The sequence below is a fragment of the Choristoneura fumiferana genome, chromosome 12 (assembly GCF_025370935.1).
Source record: "Choristoneura fumiferana chromosome 12, NRCan_CFum_1, whole genome shotgun sequence".
Taxonomy (NCBI): domain Eukaryota; kingdom Metazoa; phylum Arthropoda; class Insecta; order Lepidoptera; family Tortricidae; genus Choristoneura; species Choristoneura fumiferana.
Window position 1 is genome coordinate 18,274,205 of NC_133483.1, and position 22,296 is coordinate 18,296,500.

The 22,296-nt window shown below is 39.2% G+C and overlaps 2 protein-coding genes and 1 long non-coding RNA gene across 4 annotated transcripts; 2 read left to right on the forward strand and 1 right to left on the reverse strand.

Moving 5' to 3' along the window:
• The first annotated feature begins 3,105 nt into the window (after positions 1 to 3,105).
• Positions 3,106 to 4,025, forward strand: LOC141433836 (uncharacterized). Of its 2 annotated transcripts, none has more exons than XR_012451964.1 (2): positions 3,106 to 3,456; positions 3,900 to 4,025. It is a non-coding gene; the product is annotated as an uncharacterized lncRNA (long non-coding RNA). The 2 variants fall into 2 exon arrangements; XR_012451963.1 differs by lacking the exon at positions 3,106 to 3,456 and adding an exon at positions 3,469 to 3,804.
• Positions 4,026 to 9,388: 5,363 nt separating this feature from the next.
• LOC141433837 (catalase-like) lies at positions 9,389 to 21,777 on the forward strand. Its single transcript, XM_074095934.1, has 2 exons — positions 9,389 to 9,561; positions 20,010 to 21,777. Exons 1-2 carry the CDS (start codon positions 9,460 to 9,462, stop codon positions 21,459 to 21,461), a joined length of 1,554 nt encoding a protein of 517 aa, XP_073952035.1. The 5' UTR covers positions 9,389 to 9,459; the 3' UTR covers positions 21,462 to 21,777.
• Positions 12,697 to 14,337, reverse strand: LOC141433551 (uncharacterized). Its single transcript, XM_074095639.1, has 2 exons — positions 14,125 to 14,337; positions 12,697 to 14,041 (listed from the first exon to the last, which is right to left on the reverse strand). Exons 1-2 carry the CDS (start codon positions 14,198 to 14,200, stop codon positions 13,740 to 13,742), a joined length of 378 nt encoding a protein of 125 aa, XP_073951740.1. The 5' UTR covers positions 14,201 to 14,337; the 3' UTR covers positions 12,697 to 13,739.
• Positions 21,778 to 22,296: the final 519 nt, after the last annotated feature.

The window sequence follows — 22,296 nt, forward strand, 5'->3', positions numbered from 1 at the left end:
ATAACGTATATGTAGCTTTTGCGTTGCAGCTGTGACTCTACTACCAAATTTGGAACGATCTATGTAGTTCTGATACATTTTATTATTTCTGTCTCATCTGACAGCACTTAGGTAAAACTTAATAAGAGTCGTGGTCAAAAATATCTATATACTTTAGCTATATACAATTTTATGTAAAATACAGTCGAACCTACTTAGGAGGAGGTTCTAATATAGTATATTTTTTATTGAGGGACTCAAATAAGCCAATTATACCCGAGGCGGTTAGCCACCCGAGCATTAGCGAGGGTGTCCATTTATCCGAGGGTTTATATTGATTTAGTCTCGAGGGGAAAACTCTATTTTCACTTCGATTGCAAGAAAAAAATAGCCACTTTAGTACAAAAAGATTTAATCAAAAAATTAAAATTGTCGGTAGAGTCGATTCATATTAACAAAAATTTCCATAGGTAATTCGAATTATTCGTATTCATTCGTAGGAGTTCGCTAATCTAGCAAAGATGATGAATATTATTTTCACGCCTCTCCTTCAGAAAAGTAGATAACTTTTCCTCCCTGACGAGAGGGAGCAAAGTGCAACTTTTCTGTTCAAGGCTTTTCTAAGTGTTTTATTGCAAATGCCATTTTTTGAAGTTAATAATTGTAAAGCTACGCCATTTTCTATGCTGGTTGTTCTTTAATAATATTTTTTTTTTCAATTTTCTTAATGCTCGGTGTGAAAAGTTGTATGACCCACTCGGGAGCAAAATTATTTTCATCTTGGGCGTTAGCACTTGAATCCCTCATTACGCTCAGGATTCTACTTTAGAATCCTTCGCTACATTCTGGATTCAATGTACGCCCTCGCCGAAAATTCACCATTTTGTTCCGTGTGACACAAATAACTATATGGTCACGTCATACTCGTCTCCCACCTACATATTCACGTAGCTACGTAAACATAATGCAATAGAGAAACGTTAGTAAAGCTCATTAGGGCAGTCTAATAGTATAGTCACTTGTTTACCTAAAATATGCCGCAATGGAGCTTGCAAAAATATGTATATCTTCTAACGCGTCCTAATGGCTCTAGAAATAGAGTAATATTAGATATTTATGCACGTTTTGTTGTATCAAATGTGTTAGTGTTAGTGACTATACACTAGAAATCGTTAAAAACGTTAACTAAACGCTAGCGCTGATTTTTACTATGTTGTTAGGACCACTGTTTGTAGTGCCACCAGAGTTGGTCACGCACACACGATTGTCATGTGATCAAAGCTGGATTTGACATTCACTCAATAATTTCATTATTTCTTCTTTTGTACAATCAGTTCTACATTCAGCTGTGAGTGTAATCATTCACTTCAACTCTCGTGGCACTATAAGTATAAACCAGTAATCGCCTCTTACGACACCCACGGGAAGAAATGGGTCCATCATATCATATTATAAAACCGGACACGGCTTTAGAATAGGAAAAGATCGTGAGGAAATCTTTACACCCTAGCGAAGAAATTCAATGATTCGCGCGAAGTTTCCAATCCACTCTGGGCCTGCGTCGGAACTACAGCCCAAGAATTCCGTGAAGAGGCCTGTGCGCTGCAGTCCAACGTTATGGGCCGAGATGATGTACTTTAAAGCAATTGGACCCTGGTCCTATGCTACGAACGAAGTGCAAAATTCGAACTTCGTGTCTTACCGTCCCGATAAATAAATAAATAAATATCACGGGACAATTCACACCAATTGACCTAGTCCCAAAGTAAGCTTAGCAAAGCTTGTGTTATGGGTACTTAGCAACGGATGAATATAATTATAAAGATAGATACATACTTAAATACATATTAAACACCCAAGAAGTATCTGCCCCGACACGGGAATCGAACCCGGGACCTCAAGCTTCGTAGTCAGGTTCTCTAACCACTAGGCCATCTGGTCGTCTGGTCCCGATGACGCTAATATTATTTAATACGTAAGTGAGAGGGACGGTACGATACGAACTTCGATTTTCGTGGTAGCCCCCCTGTTTTAAATACTGCAGCCAGCAGTCACTTGGGGGGTAATTTATAACCGTCATCCTATGCTTGTCATTCCTATAATATAAACCGACTATTATTGGTTTTTACCAACGCATTGGACAAGAATTACCTCATACTCATATTTACAAGCGAATAATTTTTACCCGTGTCTTTACTTGCCATTGGACCTAGCAATCGGATTGAAATTCCGGGATTTCGCAAATTTTAAAAATCGGTCATGAGCGTGTCGGACACGCCCGAAATAGGGTTCCGTAGCCATTAAAAAAAATTAAGTAAGTAATATTTTTGTAAGGATTTCGTATTTTGTACGGAAGATTCCAAGTTTAGGTATATTTTATACTTTAGGCTGCTATTTACTCTTAAACTACTAATAATTCTCAAGACAACTTAACTGTTATAATTTTCCTTGTAAGTTTGATACTTACTTACTACCATCCTGATTTTTTTCAAAATTTTCCACACACCGGTTTAGATTTTTAAGGGGGGACGCTCGATTTTAATGAAAATTTGCACTTTAAAGTTGAATATTTTGCAAACAAATCGCTGAATCGTTTCATCGTTTCATCGTCTTATGTTTTTAAAAGACCTATCCAACGATATCCCACACTATATCTATAAGATTGGACGAGAATAAAAATCACCCCACTTTACATCTACATGGTACACTAAAAAATTTTATTTTTATTTTTGTTGTACCATTTTGTCGGCATAGTTTACATATATATTCGTGCAAAATTACAGCTTTCTAGCATTGATAGTTCCTGAGCAAAGCCGCGGACGGACAGACAGACACGGCGAAGCTATAAGGGTTCCGTTTTTGCCATTTTGGCTACGGAACCCTAAAAACTGGGATCAACACTGAACATATCGAATTTGTAACATTTATCCTATAAATTATTATTTATAACCATGGCATTTCATCATCGGTTTTGAGAACGATTAAAAACGAACTTGATTTCAAATTACAGCTACCTATGCCGTAAAATTAACTGAATTTTCCACAACTGATAAGAATAAACGAATTTTCTGTTTTTATGACGGTTACATACATACCTGTTATAAAACACATACCTTAGCATTTTCTGTTTTTTTTTTACGTACCTAATAAGTAAAGATAAATTCAGATAAATTCATAGAGAACGGAAATTCACAATGCGCATGGCCCGACATACCCTTGGCCGTTTTTTTTTAAATTATGAAATTAGTAATTTTAAAAAATCGGCCAAGAGCATGTCGGGCCATGCGCATTGTGGATTTCCGTTCTCTATGAATTTATCTGCCACTGACAATTCCTCATTTGAGATCATGTAAAACTTAAAGTTATTGTGACAATTCACTTCAAATTTAAATTTTTCTTGCATCTATTTGAAATATTAAAACGTCATATTTTAGCTAATTGACTGTGTCAAAGTATTTTCAAATTATTACCGAATAGGTAGGTATTTCAGCAGGGCTACTTTGATTAACTTTGATTTAACACCCCGCCCGTAAATGTTCTTCAGGATTTTTAAATTGTACCTAATTCAAAGTTCCTTTACTATTCGAGTTCAAAGTGTTTACGCACCAAAGGCTTACAGGGGTACATTCAGTCAAACAACTAAAAACCTTCTGAATTATTCCGGAATATTATGAAGACATCCTGTACTTAGTACCATACAGTCGAGGATACTCTGAACCACGTACCACGGTGGATGGACCCTTTTCATAACCAATTTCACTATGATTTCTTTGGCAAATATATGGGATATCAACATGACATTAGTAGCACAAAGGTTCTACACTGGTACGCGTGATTCAATTCAGTTTCTTCAACTGTAGGTACAATACGTCGTGCGTCAAGAATACTAGTAATAAAATGTAGTCTTTTTGTGTTTTCAGCCGTTTCAACTGACACTGAATACGTGATGGTAATTTCTTGTCCGACGATACCATCAACGTGCCATTCAATACGATATTATTTTGTATCAGTCTATGAATAAGAAATAATAAATCCTTAACACATCACATTGAAGCTTATTTTCCAACGGCAGGTTAACAGGCTGAATGTAGAAGTTGTTTGGATTCAAAGAAAAACAATGGAAGCAATAAGAATACCAGCTGATCATATGCGCGTTGACGTCATGTCACTGGCTAAAACAATACATATGTACATAATATCATAACATAAAGGCGCTTCACATAACAACAAGCGAACATAAAACAAAAACAGTTAGCAGTTATTGATGTTGAACTTAAGCGCTGGTTTACACAATGCCAGTAAAATCTTGCCAGTAGTATCTACAGGCTCACTTTCATTGGTCGTTAGAGCCCGCATGCGTGTTGCGGGATATTTTTATTTGTATCCAATCCAGCCATACCCCGCATGCGGGATTGTAACCGTTTTCATAGGTCAATGGAAAACGCATGCGGGATGTTGGAGGTTTTTACTAACGCATGCTGTCGTAAGCAATCGATAAATTTGATGGGTTTCAGTTGGCAACATGTGGGGAATACCCGTATGCTGTATGTCGACCGAGATTGCTCAATTTTTAGGGTTCCGGGGCCAAAATGGCAAAAACGGAACCCTTATTGTTTCGTCAAGTCCGTCTGTCTGTCCGTCCGTCCGTATGTCACAGGCATTTTACTCGAAAACTACAATATGTATATCAATAAAATTTGGAGTACAGATGTCTTGTAAAAACATTTATAGGGCGGGGCTCTCCATACCTACCCGTAACAGAAATAGAAAAAAAAAAAACTCGCATCATAACATGTGGCACGTAGTTCGACAGCTCTTTTGAAAAGATATTAAGGTTTCTCAAAAAAAATTTTGATTAAGTGAAGATTTCCGGAAATAATCGCTCCCAAAGTAGCAAAAGTTGTGTCCCCCCCCTCTATCTTGTAAACCGTTTGTACAAAAAATATGAAAGGTAACGCTTAATAAATACTTTCAACGAAAATTGGTTTCAACATGATCGGGTATACCGTTTTTGAGTTATTGCCGAAAAACTGCGCTTCTCAACAAAAGGACGTAAGTGCCGTGAAGATACTTGTTTTTTTTTTGTAATGGCTACGGAACCCTATTTTGGGCGTGTCCGACACGCCCTTGGCCGGTTTTTTTTATTGATCGCTATCCCGCATGCCATATCGACTGACTTTTCAACCAAAGAAAATAAGCCTGTATTTACATTACGGGGCCGTGAGGCTAACAACTTACAAGTGATCGATAGAGCGCCGCAATGTCTTGCTACTGACTACTTTACTAGCATCGTATAAACCAGCACAGGCTAGTTGAATCTGAGTTAAGTATATTTATAAATTCGCACTTTACTATATTTCCAAATTTTCCTATTAAGTACTAACTACCGACTTAATTTTACGTTCAAATGCGTAACTCAAAATAGTCATTCGGATTATGTAAGTAGTCTACATTTTGGTACGGAACCCTAATAGAGAAAAAATGTGTGCCTTCAAAAATTCAAATTCAAATGATTTATTCAGTAAATAGGCCACAATGGGCACTTTTACACGTCATTTTTTAAACTACCAGCGCTTTCGGAAAGACCATCATTGCCAAGAAGATGCGCCGCAAGAAACTTCGTCCACATCTTCAGTTCACTTTACATCAGTACCACTACCATGAGTTTACAGTGACCGTACTCGATAGCGACGGCGTAAATTATTTGTATGGAGAATTGTACAGCGCCTCTACAAAATAATTTACGCCGTCGCTATCGAGTACGGTCACTGTAAACTCATGGTAGGTACAGGTGAGATAGGGGTCAATTAAGTACGGTCAGTTTTACATGACAAAAAAACTCGCAAGCGCCTACTCATATAAAATAGTGATTTCTGAGATGTCTGTCGTTAATAGAGAATGCCGTGTACATCGCTGTGGCAGCCTGGTGTTTGACATTATTGCATCCCGATTCATATCCGAAATTACAATTAAAACTTACCCTGACATTTTCAGTGAAGGAAAACATCGTGAGGATACAAGTTCGCAATCCGTACTGAGCGTGTAAGCTTTAGCACTTTTGAGAGGAGGCATGTCCATACAAGTCGGATGTACATACCTACTTATTTATGTACTTTACAACTTTTACAAGTCAAGCCAAGAAAGAAAAAGTTTTTGGTAAAAATTTCATTTTTAATACAAGCTTTCTTTGCTTGTCACCCAAACTACATTTGCATACCAAATTTCAAGTCGATGCCATTAACGGTTGAAGAGTTCCGTCCTGTGGAGACGATCCTGGCTGGACTACCAGAATGTCACTACCAGATTATTGTATTGTCACGCAATTTACATAAGTATACCAAATTTCAAGTCAATCCAACTACTGAAAGTTGGTCAAATTTCACTTGCAAGATTTGGTTACAGACAGACAGACAGACAACGGGATAGGCGAAACTAAATAAAGCTTGTAAAAAGTGTGTGCATGCTCACAGCAGTCATAAGCGCCTATCTATATAAATAAGCAATTTCTCCGATAGGGGTTTCGTCATACGGCCATGCCAGTCGTAAATAAGAGAGCTTGTAGCAGGGCTTCAAATACCGTTAAAAAGTTGGTAACGTATAGCTGTCAAACAGATTAAACGTTAAATCGTAATTAACGTTAAACGATTTACCGTTACTTATACAACTTTTTACCGGTATAAAAATGGTAACGTTATCAGCTATTCATAAAATTAACGTTAATTCAAAAGTATCGTTTAATCATAATGTAAAGGAAATTTTACATACCCTTAGATTATATATTATTTAGATACACAATCAGACGGAAAAAATGAGTACTACAAAACTCTGAAGTTTTCAACTGTGTTCCGAGTTTTAAGATTAGTCTTGTTTTGACCATAGATCGTGTAACTTGTCAACAATGGCTAAATGCTGCGTAAAAAAATGTGTGAATACCTTCTCAAAAATGAGAAAAAAGGATGGGATATCTTATTTTTCGTAAGTTCTATTGATTCATCAGTAAATACTGGGTACATATAGAGCAATTTTATGAATTTGAATTATTATTTCGTACGTACAAAATAATGGTGTCACATGGAACAAAAATCTATAGAGTAGCTATTATATTATATTTGTTGATAATAATCAAAATAATTAGTTTGACTAACGGCAAAAAAGTGTAGGAATAAAAATGTAACATATTATATATTTAATACTTCCTGAGGGATAGCGATAACCGGCTTCTACGCAGGCGAAGTTGCAGGCAACAGCTAGCTATATATTTTCCTTGAAGTAATCTCAATACAAGTTGTAAACAAGGTATATTGGCATCTACCTGAATATAGCTGTAAATGTCACGTTGGCCGTATTTGTTAGAAAGTTTTCTTCGGGACTGTGTATCTAGGTAAATATATAATCTAAGAATTTACCGGTAAATCGTTAATTGGGTAACGATACTATAATGTTCAGTAATTAACGTTATTATATTGTAATACCGGTACTGGGTATTTTTAGTATTTTACCGTTATGTAACGTTACTTATAGTGTGAATTTGGTATCGTTAACAAGCAAAGCCTCGTACAACTCTGGTGGAAACGCGGCCTTATCGTATTGTTTTATAGGTAGGTTAATAACACATCTAAGGTCAGTGCTTGAGACTTAGCCAGTCTTGTCTCAGTAGCCTTAAGATTTAACTATCATAATTAGGTAATTATTAATCAATTGATTACTTGATTAGATAATCAAGCGGCGAGCTGTCTAGGTCATTCATATTCATTCGAAACCGTGCAAAAAAAACTAGGTAAAAAGTAATAAAGCACCTTGGTAGCGGTTTCAATAATTATGCCGAAACTAATTAGTGTAGCGTAGCAGAACGTAGCTCAATTTTTTATCTTTAATAAAAAAAAATGCTATTCAGTTTAACCTGTAATGATTGTATAGTCACTTAGTCACTGAATGCGAGTAGCACCGCACCATTGATGCCGTTCCAAGTCAATACTATCCTACTAAATCCTACTAATATTGAAAATAGTAGACTTTGTGAGTATGTGTGTATGTATGCAACTCCTTCACGCTAAAACGGATTCAACTGATTTGGATTAAATTTAGTATGTTGATAGCTGGACATCTGGAATAATACATAGGTTTTTACCGATATTCTCACTGAATAAGGATAAAATCCCAAAATGTCAACTGCTAGGATTATAGAACTTTGGCGCAGCCGGTAACATTATACGGAACATGCATCCCGCGTTAGTAGACCTACCCTTAACATCTCGTCCACCTATCACTCAGGCTCCGATTCTGGTTCCGGTTCCGTTTTCGGTTCCGATTCCGTTTCTGGTTCCGATAAACTAAATCGAAAACTCCACTTTCGGCTCCGATAAAACCACTTCCGTGTCACTTTTAGATCATCATGAAATTAATGGCACTTGAGGTATCCCATCTTAGGCCTCTAAGTTGGCAACAAATCTGCAATACCCCTGGTGTTGCAGATGCTTATGGGCGGTGGTGATTTGTTATCATCAGGAGACCCACTCGTTTGCCATCCAGTCGAATAAAAAAAAAATCATCAGCCTGTATGTCGATCCCACTGCTGGACACAGGCCTTCTCTCAAGATAGGGCTTGGGCAATAGTTCCAACGCGGGCGCAGTGCGAATTGAGAACTTTACTGAAGGTTTCCTCACGATGTTTCCTTTACCGTAAAGCTCGTAGTAAATTTCACACGTGAATTTTGAAAAACTGAGATGCGACTTACAGGGTTTGAACTCACGATCCTCCGTTTAAGATGTCATAGATCCAGGCACTTGGCCACCACGGTTACTTACTTTGAAACTAGTTTAAGCTAAAAATAAGTCGGCTGTAGATCAAAATTCATTTATTTCTAACGGCCAGACGATTCCAATAAGAGTAGGTAAGTTAGTCACGGCTTTTCACTTTCACGACTTTATTTAAACACCTCCTCAGGGCAGACGTTTTCAACCGGTGTGCCACGGCACACCAGCGTGCCGTGTATATTACGCGTTGAAGTCATAAACAGCTATTTTAATATGTCGTATAAGTATACTTGATAGCGTTTCGTACCTAAAGGCGTCAACGAGACCCTGTTTATAATAATAAGCCTCCTCTGTCCGTTATGCATATTATGGTTATACTGTACGGAACCCTCTAAGCACTTCGCTATTTTTACTAGTGTGCCGTGAAACTACCAAAAGGTTGAAAACACCTGCCTCAGGGGTGGAGCCACACTTCGCACACCGAACCTTCATGCAACGCCGAACGCTGCAATACACTCGTAATCAAACTGAAACAATTTCTTTTCTGCTCAGTGATTGTGCAAACCTAAAAGTTTGAGTATACATTCTATTTTTTGCTAGCTTTCGTTCTTAGTCTACCTTGGTTGACGCAGACAAGGCCGAGCCATTGCTCCAATAAAACTTAGTTTACGGCATAAACGGTTTTGCGACTCATTGCTGAATAGACGTCTTTATTGTAGTTGTGTGATGTTGAGGGTCGTGGCATTAGCGGTGTTAGTGGTGGTGGAGGGAGAGGTGCAGAGGGATCTCGCGTCGCAGCAGATTATCACGTTTAAAGAGAAAACTGGAGTAAGTAAGACCTTTTTAGACCAAATCCCCGAAAGAGAGCTTGTTTTTGAAAGATAGAAAGAAAATACTTACATTTATTTAACGTCATAACAACATTACAATTGACATAACAATGGAAAAAACAAGACATACAATGACGCTGAATAGGTTCTTTTCATAATGCCACGGCAAGCCGTGGCGCTGATTTTCAGAGAGGACCTTACCTAATTAGATAAAGTACTAACCTAACCTAACCAACAAAAACCGGCCAAGAGCGTGTCGGACATGCCCAAAATAGGGTTCTGTAGCCATTAGGAAAAATAAAGTAATATTTTTCTAAGGATTTCGTATTTTATACGGAATCTTCCAAGTTTAGGTATATTTTATACCTTAGGCTGCTATTTAAGAGTAAAACTACTAATAATTCTTAAGCAACCTTCAAATTTTTCCACCCACCGGTTTAGATTTAAGAGGGGGGGACGCTCGATTTTAATGAAAATTTGCACTTTAAAGTTGAATATTTCGCAAAAAAAATCAATGAATCGAATAATCGTCTTAGCAGAGACCTGAGAAGTGCCGTGCAGTGAGTCTGTTCAATTTTTAGGTTATATTCCCACTAAAATAATAATCCTTGTAAATTAACCATCTGGTGGTGGATTAATTAATCTATAATATTTATCTAACTTAATAACCCATCTGACCGGTTGGCCAAGAGCCAAAACCATGGAGGGGAACGAGGAGCCCCCGGATCCGGGCGGTGGTAGTTTCACGAACACGATGGAGTTTGACACGCTGAACAATGCACGAAAGCGCAGTCTTAGTTCTTTGGAACTATCATCGCCCGATAGGGCCGAACCTAAAGGTAAAAAGGTGATGCAGGGAACGGACATCGACAACGCATCCATAGCAGGCATTTATAAACACCCTGACTTAGACGCGGAATCCCGCAAATACAACAGTGAAGATAGTGGCCCATTTATTGTTCACATCTCCCGAGACGCGGATTCTAGCAACTCGGGCATTTCACTGCAACCTATTAAGGTTGGTCTTGCCTTTGCCAGAGATAACGTCCAAAACATCAAAAAAGATGGTATCAAGTCCGTAGGTAGAAACCGTGTCTCGGTTGAGTTTAAGACCGCTGCGGATGCCAACAATATCTTAGAGAATCCCTGCTTATCACGTCACAAATACAAAGCAAATATTCCATCGTACAATGTTTCTCGAATGGGATTGATTCGTGGTGTACCAGTCGACTGGTCAATGGAAGAATTTGTTGACGCTACTGACCTCATAGACGGACCAGGTAAAATTCTTAAAGCCCGGCGCCTTCAGCGCAAGGTAACCAATGAGGGAGGTCCTCCATCATGGGTTCCAACGCAAACCGTTGTAGTGACCTTCGAAGGTCAAAAGCTTCCTCAGAAAATCTTTGCGTTTTATACATCGTTGAAGGTCGAAGTGTACGTGCTCCCAACAATTCAATGCCGGAAATGTCTGAGGTTTGGTCATATTCAGGCCCAATGCCGCTCTGATGCCCGATGCTTCAAGTGTGCACAAAAACACCCTGGTGAAGGATGCAACATCGCTGCTGAGCATGTAACCTGTTTATACTGCTCAGGCAATCATTATGCGACAGACCAACGTTGCCCTGAATATTGTAGGCAAAAATCTATCAAACTGGCAATGTCGGAACACAGCATCTCTTACCAGGAAGCGTCCTCTCGTTTTCCGGCTGTACGTCGTCCTTACGCCGACGTGGCCAAGATTATGTTCGAGCCCAACTCTCCCTCATGGCAGTCTCCCTCGCCTGTTCGCCCTCCCCTTCCTCCCCAATCGCCTCCCTCAGCTTCATACCGTAAGACGATCATCCGTAAATCTAGAGCAAGGTCCCCTCTGTCTCCAGGCTATGACCGGCAAGCCCATAGAGATATTATCTCGACCCCACAATCCCAACTCCCCAATGGCTACGCCCTATCGTCACGGCGGATGCCAGTTGAGACCCCCAATGATGACCTTATGGAATTACTATTCAAACTTCTCACGAATATAATCGCCAAATGGAGCGATTGTTTACCGCCCGACGTTGCCCCATTAATGGTTTCACTTGCTGAGCGATTATCCTTCTCCAATGGCCCCCCAGGCCAATTTTCTTCAATGGAATAGTCGTAGTATCATCCCTAAAAAACCAGAACTAATCAATCTCATCAACGAGCACTTCGTTTCAGTGGCGGCCATTTCGGAGACATGGCTGAGACCGGGTTCCCAGTTTAGGATCCCGGGCTTCTCATGCCTTCGGGAGGACCGCGGTGATGGACGTGCTGGTTGTGCGTTATTGATTAAAAGAGGTTACACTTTCTCCCAAATCCCTCTCCCTCCTCATTCCCATGATATTAACGCTGTTGCGGCCAATGTCATGGGAATTAATTGCGTATCAATTTATATCCCACACCCAAATATCAACTTAATACCCGACCTTTCTACAATCTTGTTCTCGATCCCACCTCCTCTCCTCATTATGGGTGATTTTAATAGTCATAACACCTCCTGGGGTTCATCACATTCTGACATATTTTCTTCCTTCCTTCTGGACCTGTTTGATGACATTAATGTCGTAATCATCAACGACGGCTCTCCCACTCATCGGGTATATCCCGGACAAAACCCAACTCTGTTCTGGATTTGTCTGCTAGCTCTCCCAATCTTTCGTGTTCGCTATCCTATCAGGTTCTGAGTCAGTCATTCGGAAGTGATCACTTCCCTATAATTATTTCCCAGCCATCCTCTGTTCTTCCCTCACCCGTCCCCCAACCCCTCCTTCAATATAGGTTGGATAAAGCGGACTGGCCAAGCTACTCTCATTATATTGAAAATAAATTAAAAGAGCTAGATCCCAACCTATCAAATCCCTTAGATTTATACCTCTACTTCCAATCGATTCTACTAGAAGCAGCAGATAAGTACATCCCTAAGAAAAAAATACGTAGTAGCAAAATCCCTTCACCTCCCTGGTGGGATGCAGAATGCACGGCGGCGATCAAAGCAAGAGACAACGCGGAACGTAAGTTTAATGAGTCTGGTCTTTCCGATGATTTTGTTGCCTATCAAAAAATTTCTGCCCGTACTAAACGTCTCCTAAATAAAGCAAAAAGAAAGGATGGAAGGGATTTTGCGAAAGCCTCAACCCTAGAACCCCGCCATCGCTGGTATGGAAAAATATTAAAAGATTTCGGGGCTCTTTCCATCCTGTTTGTTCAGCCTCTCCTAACCCTCCTTCCTGGTTGGCAGAGTTTGCGGACAAATTGGCTCCTTCATCAGTTCCAGAGAAATCCTGTATCGACCCTTCCCTTCCCCCTGCGGAACTAGGTCCTCTCGACAATCCCTTCACATTCACTGAACTTGAGTTGGCTTTAGATGGACTACGTAACAGTTCCCCCGGAGAAGATGGCATTCCCTATCTTTTTATCCGGAAACTTAATCGCTTCTCAAAGGAACATCTACTAAAACTGTACAATTTGTTTTTCGTGACTGGTGAAATCCCACAGGAATGGACGAGCCAAATTATTATCCCATTCCTTAAACCAGGGAAGGACCCTCAGGTAGCTAGCTCTTATCGCCCAATTGCTTTGTCTGCATCAATTGGTAAAATCTTCGAACATCTTATTAAGAATAGGTTGGAATGGTTCGTAGAAAAGGAAAAATTACTCGCAAACTCTCAGTTCGGATTCCGTAAAGGAAAAAGTACAATGGACAACTTATCGATTCTGACCTCAGACATTAGATTGGCCTTCTCCAAAAAACAACATCTCGTTGGGTGCTTCTTGGACATCTCTGCCGCATACGACAATGTTCTTCTTCCAGTACTCAGAGCAAAAATGCTTCAGCTGAGTATTCCTGCGAGGATAGTTCACTTTGTTTGTAAGTTGTTCATAGGACGTACCATAAAAATTCGATCTGGCAATAGTTTCCTCCCTCCTCGTACCCTATGGCAGGGACTCCCTCAAGGTTCGGTGCTCTCCCCTCTTCTTTATAATATATATACGTATGATATTGAACAATCTGTCTCCCCCTTCTGTAGTATACTTCAGTATGCTGATGACTTGGTGCTGTATACCAGTTCTCAGTCAACAGATGCTGCTCCTTCTAAACTCAATGAAGCGCTCAGTTATCTCAAGATCTGGCTAGATGATCATGGTCTGACTTTATCACCATCTAAAAGCTGCATAGTAACTTTCACACGTAGCAGATCCATTCCTATCATGGATATCCGGTATGATGATGAGGTCATCCCCTGTTTGGACGCTGTGAAATTCCTCGGAGTCTTCCTGGATTCTAAGATGACTGGCGTTCCGCATTTGGAGTATGTAACCAGCAAATGCGAAAAGGGTATTAATGTTCTTCGGGCTCTCTCTGGGGTTTGGTGGGGCGCTCACCCATACTGCCAAAAGCTCGTGTACAATGCAGTGATCCGCAGTCAGTTTGACTATGGCTCGCTCGTGATTGAACCCTGTAATAAAAATGCTCTTAAAAAGTTGGACCTGATTCAAGCCAAATGTCTGCGTATCACTCTAGGTGCAATGAAATCCTCACCAAAAATCGCTATGCAGGTTGAATGCTTGGATCCTCCCCTCTCCCTCCGCAGGCAATACTTGGCAGACCGTTTCATCTTTAAGGCGTGTTCTATCTCCAATCATCCTCTTCTTCCTCGTCTGGAGGAGCTTTCCCAAGAAGTATCTGAAAACACGTATTGGTCAAATAAGGAAAAACCGAAGTACATTGTCTCATATTCTAAGTTGAAAAATCTTCCGTCCCCTATATATACGTCCAACACCAATCCTATTTTTGAGGTCAACTATGAGTCCTTAACCTACATCCCCAATGTTATCCTTGATTTTGGCATTGACAAGGATAGCCCAGCGGCCAATATTAAATTTAATAAAAAATTACAAGAATGGGAGGACTGGCTACCCATTTTCACAGATGCTTCTAAGTTAGACCCCAATGGTAGTGTAGGATCAGCTGTATGGATTCCCAAATACCAAATTGTTTTGACTCAGAAAGGACCATCTCAATCATCGGTTTTCACTGGGGAATCCATTGCTATCTTAGAGGCTATAATATTTTCGAATTCGCATAACATCTCAAAAGCTTTAATTTTTTCCGATTCCAAAAGCTGCCTGCAAGCAATTGTCGGTAACCATTTTAAAATGAAAACAAAGTTTCCAATTATATTAAAAATTAAAGAGTCTCTATACCGATGCAAACAACAGGGACTAGAAGTTACGCTTGCATGGATTCCAGGTCACTGCGGCATAATAGGTAATGAAAGAGCGGACACATGGGCAAAAGATGCCATTGAAATCGGTTCCCAGGATTATAACATCATTTTACCATCAGACCTAATGATGTCCGTTCAGAATGACTTGAGGAATTCCTGGCAGACTATGTGGGACTCCTCCAGACTCCAGAAAGGTCGACACTATGGGAACATCCAACCGTTAATCCCCGAAAGCCTTGGTTTTACCGTTTCCGCTCAGCTAATAAATGGGTCACTTCTACCATTTGCCGACTCCGTTTAGGTCATGTCTGTACTCCGGTGTTCTTGTCTAAAATCAGGGTTCGGGACAACTCTTTGTGTGAATGTGGTCTCGACGAGGGTTCTTTAGATCACATTTTTTTCAGTTGCGGTAGACTCACTTACTCTCTATATGACGCGCTGCCTAAGGATGTTCCGCGACCTATTAACTTTCTGACTCTTCTTGCTCTACTTGATTCTTCCTTGATAAAAATCTTAATCAAATTTATTCAGTGCCACAACATTAAGTTGTAGTATCTGCAGCATGCTTATTATTATATTATTTTTGTTTCCTTTTCAACTCTTCCTTTTATGCTAGCATGCTTAAAACTCTTCCAATACCCTATGATTAAAAAAAAAAAATGTAATTGTCTTTGTGGTCTTTGTGCCGTCCATAACATATGTTATTTGTTTAGGTCTCCTGTCTGTTCCTTCCCAAGATCAAAATTTCAAAAACCGAACATTCTCCTCACGTGTGTAATGTCTCTACGCCGACACTGGCAAAATACGTCTTGCTATCACGGCAAGAGTGAAAGCCATTAAAGAAAAAAAAAAAAAAAAAAAAAAATCGTCTTAGCAAACCCCTTATGGTTTTAAAAGATCTATCCAACAATACCCCACATTATAGGGTTGGATGAGAAAAAAAAGATCACCCCACTTTACGTTTATGGGAGGTACCCTAAAAAAAATTTTTTTTTAGTTTTTTATTGTACCATTTTGTCAGCATAGTTTACATATATAGCCGTTCAAAATTTCAGCTTTCTAGCATTGATAGTCCCTGAGCAAAGCCGATGACGGACGTACAGACAGACAGACAGACAGACAGACATGTCAAAACTATAAGGGTTCCGTTTTTGCCATTTTGGCTCCGAAACCCTAAAAAGTTGAAAAACACCCGACTTTGACACTTCAAAGTCCAATATCTCAAAAACGGCTTAACCGATTTTGATGAAACATATATAATCTAAGCACCATCACTAGAAAACCTAATTTCAAAGAAAAAAAACCGCATTTAAATCGGTCGACCCGTTTAAGAGCTACGGTGCCACAGACAAACACACACACACCTCATTTCACACGCACACTCATCTTTTTGTGTCGGGGGTTAAAAATAAAATATTACTTATTATTAAAAAGTATGGCAACCCAGACTTAACAGTTCAATCGTGTGCAGTTGAATTGTTTGAAGTCACCGCCAAAAGTACGTATGTACTTGCAAGCATGTATTATCAAATACGAATTTTAGAAGCTGTGTCAATAACTACAGGCCAATTTCTATTCTTCCTATAATGTCAAAAATCTTAGAACGTGTTATAAGTATCTAGAAAACAACAAACTTCTATCGCCATCACAATTTGGTTTTCGTATGAGGAAATCTACAGCTGACGCCGTTCACGAACTAACTCATGATATTGTTATGCACTTAGATGGCAGACAGAAGACTTTAGCAATATTCCTTGACCTGGCCAAAGCCTTTGACACGGATTCTATTCCCATACTGATATCTAAGCTAGAAAAACTCGGCATCCGAGGTCTTCAACTGAGACTTTTCGAGTTACCTGTCGGGTCGAACGCAGTGTGTCAGGATAGGAAACGACATCAGTGATGAGGCAAATGTGACGTATGGCGTACCACAGGACAGCATGCTTGGCCCCACGCTTTTTCTAGCTTATATTAATGGTGTATTTGAAGAGTTCCCTCGATTTCCTTAAGATCCGATCATCAGATCTTAATTTGCTGCTTATGGGACCTAATTGAAAGCATTCCTAGACGAACTCAAAAAAAATTTTCAAATCGGTTCATAAAAAAAATACAACCGAATTGATAACATCCTCCTTTTTTTGAAGTCGGTTAAAAAGTGTATCCGAATGGCTCCTCAGCCTGGACTAGGACTGCACCGAAAAACTAATGATTACAATATCATAATAATATATTAGTAGTGCACACACATACGCGCACACACACACGCACACACACACACACACACACACAAACACACGCTCGTGGTACATAAACATCTGTAGTTGATTATATCAATTTTGTATTGCTCGTCTTAATGGAATAGGTAAGGATGTTATTGTTTCTATAATTTTGTCTTTACTCTCCTAATCTGTTGTTTGAGGGTTGGAGACCTGGTGACCTGACATAGGTACAGGTTTCCCCTAGTTCGGGCACCGCACAATTTTTGTATCTCTATGCATATCATTACTTGTTACTGTATGAACTGTATATCCTGTGGTGGACTTAATAAAGCAATGTGACACCTGGACTCTCGGACATATGGACTATCCGACATTAAGGCATTATAACCTTCGAACTTTTTGACAATGGACAATGTGACACCAGGACGTTCTGACATTTGGACATGTATGCCCCTAAAGGTTTAAAAGTAAGTAAGTAATTAACTTTAAGCTCTTATTTGACCTGCAAATAATTTTTCGACCGCTTTCCGAGACCAATTGCACAATAAAGTACGACGAACTAATAGTTATTAGAATCTAGTGAATTTCAATAAAAAAACGTTAATGCTATTTACTTGTACTACTTTGTTATGCGATCGAGCTAGGTATCGACTTGAGCTGAAATTTGGCCACTTATGTAAGTCCGTTGACAAAGTGACTTTATAATAATCTGGTAACGGAATTAATTCTGGCATTCTGGCCAGGATTGTCTCCGCAGGCCGAACTATTCATTCCAGGGGTAATGAAATCGACTTGAAACTTGATACAGATATGTTATTTGGATGACACTGCCAGCACAGTCAGCAAAAAAAACTTGTAATGAACATTATATCTTACTAGCTGTTTGCCGCGACTCCGTCTGCGTAGAATTCATTTATCGCTATCCCGCGGGAACTATGCAATTTTCCGGGATTAAAACTATCATTATGTTCTTCCCTGGAGTAACTATCTGTATATCGAATTTCATCTAGGTTCTAAATAGGTTCAGGAGTTTAGACGTGAAGAGGTAACAAACAAATAAACAAACAAACAGACTTACAAACTTTCGCATTATAATATTAGGAATTATCAATTACGTATTATTCTTGTATTTATAAGGTGCTAACTAAGAAGTACCTACATAACTATTAACTTAAATACATAGGTACTTCAATTATTACTTTAAATAAAAATCAAGAAAATTATCATAGGATATTTTGATGTAAGTATTTTAATTTCGTGAAGAAAATAAATAAATTGACATTCCGTCCAAACATAATCAGCCTGTGCATTTTACTAAGAAGATATAAATTTACTTAACACGTTCTGTCAAGACAGTGAACCGACGATCATAAACGTCAACGATTGGCGGGAAAACTATTAATAGTAGGCATATATAAAAAAAAACTTAAAAAAAAGAAAAAAAAATGAAAAGAAAAATATGACATTGACATTTTATTAATCTAAGTGATGTGGCCGTGACAGTCAAGATAGTCAAAGAAGTTTTAATCACTGACTATTAATTATCTCATTTTAATAACAGCGTTTTTAGGCAGCAAAGTTGATACATAAATAAATATCATGGGACATTAAAACCAAATTGAAGTAGTCTCAAATGCAGCAAGGCTGCACTATGAATACTAGTCACCTAAATACCTACATACTTAGCTACATATTATATTAAACACCCAAAGATTCCTCAACAAACATTCAATACAATACAATACAAAGACTCTTTATTGTACACCAGAAATAGTCAGCGATACAGAAAACAGATACAAAGAGAAGAAGAGCTTTAGCTGTGCTGCGAGCCAATGGTTGTACGCAGTGCAGTAGACCTTGTACTTACTTAAAATATTTAGATTCTTCCATTGACCATGCCGTCTCCAGTATATTCAAGGTTGAATTTCACTTGATGGGACCTGCTATCTGAATTGAAACTTTAAATATAATGTAGATATGCTAAATAAAATAAAAGTCGTTAGAATAATTTATTGAATCAGACGTTGATTTGCGGAGGTCCATATCATTTGAACTAAAAGAATTTCTGTGCTCACCCGCGACCTTATGATAGCTTAGTTTATGCAAGATATTATGTGTATTCATGCAGTTCCTCCACCTCACTGTAAGAGCACACACAAATCAAACAAACCCATCTATCACCACGACCACACTACACTGACGCGTTTCAAACTCAACCAGAGCTACCAGATGTTAAAAACAGTTGCATTGGGCAGGGCTCAAATGTACCGACATTTACGCAGATTTCAAGATTTTTCTGTTCAAAATATTATGATCTCTCCCAAATATTTAGTGGACACGATTGTATTTAGTGTACTGTACCTATTTGACGACCGGATGGCCAAGTGGTTAAAGAACCTGACTACGAAGCTTGAGGTCCCCGGGTTCGATCCCCAGCCTGGTCAGATATTTGGAATAATACGAATCTTTCATCTCGGGTCTTGGATGATTAAAATGTATTTAAGTATGTATTTATCTAAATTAGTATGTTTATATCCGTTGCCTGGTAATCAACATAGGTCATAAAAGTTAATCTTATTCGTAGTCAAACAAGTGCCTAAACTCCATTACGAGCTGAAGCTTAAAGCAAAAAGTTTAATTTTGTTTAAAATTTGTCGACAAGCTAGCCAGTCCAAGATGAAGAATGTGCATCTTATTAAATTAAACTATAAAAAGACTAATAATAACAGATCAGAGAGGTAAAGCCAGTGTCTTAGGGTCAATATCTATGGCAGAAAATCTGGACGACATTTTTACTTTGTAATTTTAGTTTAGTTTATATATAGTTTTAGTTTTGTAATTGTTTTTTATATAAGTCAAGTAAATATTTATTTTAGGAGTTGTTAATAGAGAAATAAAACCCTTTGATTTAGACTTTACAAAGCCTTATTGGAAAAATATGTTATGTATTGCTAATAATGGATTATCTTTGATTACAGAGACCCATAGGCGTCATGACGGCAAGTTCAGGAGCACCGATAGAATACAAGGATGCCACAGTGACCCTCAACAATCCGCTTCTCTTCAACGAGTACTTCATGGATTCTCTCACGCACCTTGTCCGAGAGAGAATACCAGAACGACTGGTCCACGCTAAAGCAGCAGGCGCTTTTGGCTACTTCGAAGTCACACACGACATAACGGACATTTGCAAGGCCAAACTATTCAGTAAAGTCGGAAAGAAGACCCCTGTAGCTGTTAGATTCTCTCCAGTTGTAGTTGAGAGAGGTGGTATCGACACTTCGAGAGACGCACGAGGATTCGCCATCAAATTTTACACTGAAGATGGCAACTTCGACATCGCTGGCTTTAACACCCCAATCTACGTCTACAAAGACCCACTCCTCTTCACTGCCTTCGTGCGAACGCAAAAACGAAACCCTGCTACAAATTTAATGGACGTCAACATGCTATGGGACTACTTGACCTTAAGACCCGAGGGTTTGTACATGTTTCTGCTTGTTTTTGGAGACCGAGGCATACCAGACGGCTACCGACACATGCCTGGATTCGGCATCCATACGTATCAAGTCGTCAACGAACACGGTGAATCTACGTTCATCAGATTCCACTTCATACCTGATGCGGGTATCAAAAATCTTCGATCCGAAGAGGCAAGGCAAATCGCCGCCCAAGACCCTGACTACGCTACTAGAGATTTATACAACGCTATTGCTAATGGCAATCCGCCTAGCTGGACGGTTAGCATACAAGTGTTGACGCTACATGACGTTAAAAACGCGGGTTTCGACGTTTTTGACGTAACTAAAGCGCTGCCCTTAGAACACTATCCGTTGAGACCTCTTGGAAGATTTGTCCTGAATAAAAATCCTATAAATTATTTCGCTGAGATCGAGCAGCTAGCGTTTAGTCCTTCGACCCTGGTACCAGGCATACTTGGTGCTCCTGACAAAGTGTTTGAAGCCAGACGCATGGCGTACAGAGATGCCCAGTACTATCGTTTAGGTGCAAATTTCAACAGGATTCCAGTTAACTGCCCTATACAGACTAAGGTGTTGGCGTACAATCGAGATGGTAAGCCACCTGTTAAAGACAATGACCGTGACATTCCTAACTACTTCCCTAATACTTTCAACGGTCCACAGCCATACAAAGACGTCAAGAGACCTCAGCTGATAGAGATATATCAGGACCAACCAAACAATTTCGATCAGGCCAGGGAATTGTACACGGAGGAGATGACGAAGGATGAGAGAAACCGATTGGTAGCGAATATCCTGTTCAGTTTAGGAGGAGCAGCGCAGAACTTGCAAGATCGTGCTGTGAAGCTATTCACTATCATACATCCCGACCTTGGAAGCAGAATACGGCAGGGTTTGCTGGCGAATAGGACCCGTAATTACTATGATGATGATCATTACTACTTATAGAAGGCTTTAGACCAGGGGTGGTCAAATTGGTTAGACCCAAGATCTACTGTTTACTGACGAAGCCCTGTGCGATCTACAAATTACTAAGTACTTCTTGAAATCTTAAATGAAACAGCAAATTTCAGTATAATTTATATTTTTTGCCTTGCCACGGTAGACTGGACTAATAGTCGCGATCGATGTTGACCACCCCTGCTTTAGACAGATAAATCCGTTTGGGTACTCTGGGACTCGTACCTAGCCTTATCTTGGTGGTGGTAATTGAAGTGTTATTTAGTCTGTATTTTTATACTTATAAAAAGGTTTTTTTATATCATTTTGTATTTTTTTCTCAATGTATACTTTGTAGTGTGTCATATAGTATATAATAAGAATAAGAATAAGATATAGTTTATCGTCATATCGTGGCGTACCGGTTGATAGTTTAGCACCGAACTTTTTGCGCTTCCACGATAACCATTTAATCAATCAATAGTTTAGCGGCTACCAGCTTCCTGGGACCGCATTCGCGGAGCGGTACAAATAAAGGATCTTTTCTCAAACATGACATGAAATATTGACGTTGTGTTACTCGATTTTAATGAAAATTTGCACTTTCAAGTTGAATATTTCGCAAACAAATCACTGAATCGAAAAATCGTCTAAGCAAACCCATAATGGTTTTAAAATACCTATACAACGATACCCCACACTATAGGGTTGGATGAGAAACCCCCACTACGTCTATGGGAGGAACCCTAAAAAAATTTTTTGAATTTTTAATTGTACCATTTTGTCGGCATAGTTTACTTATATATCCGTGCAAAATTACAGCTTTCTAGCATTGAAAGTCCCT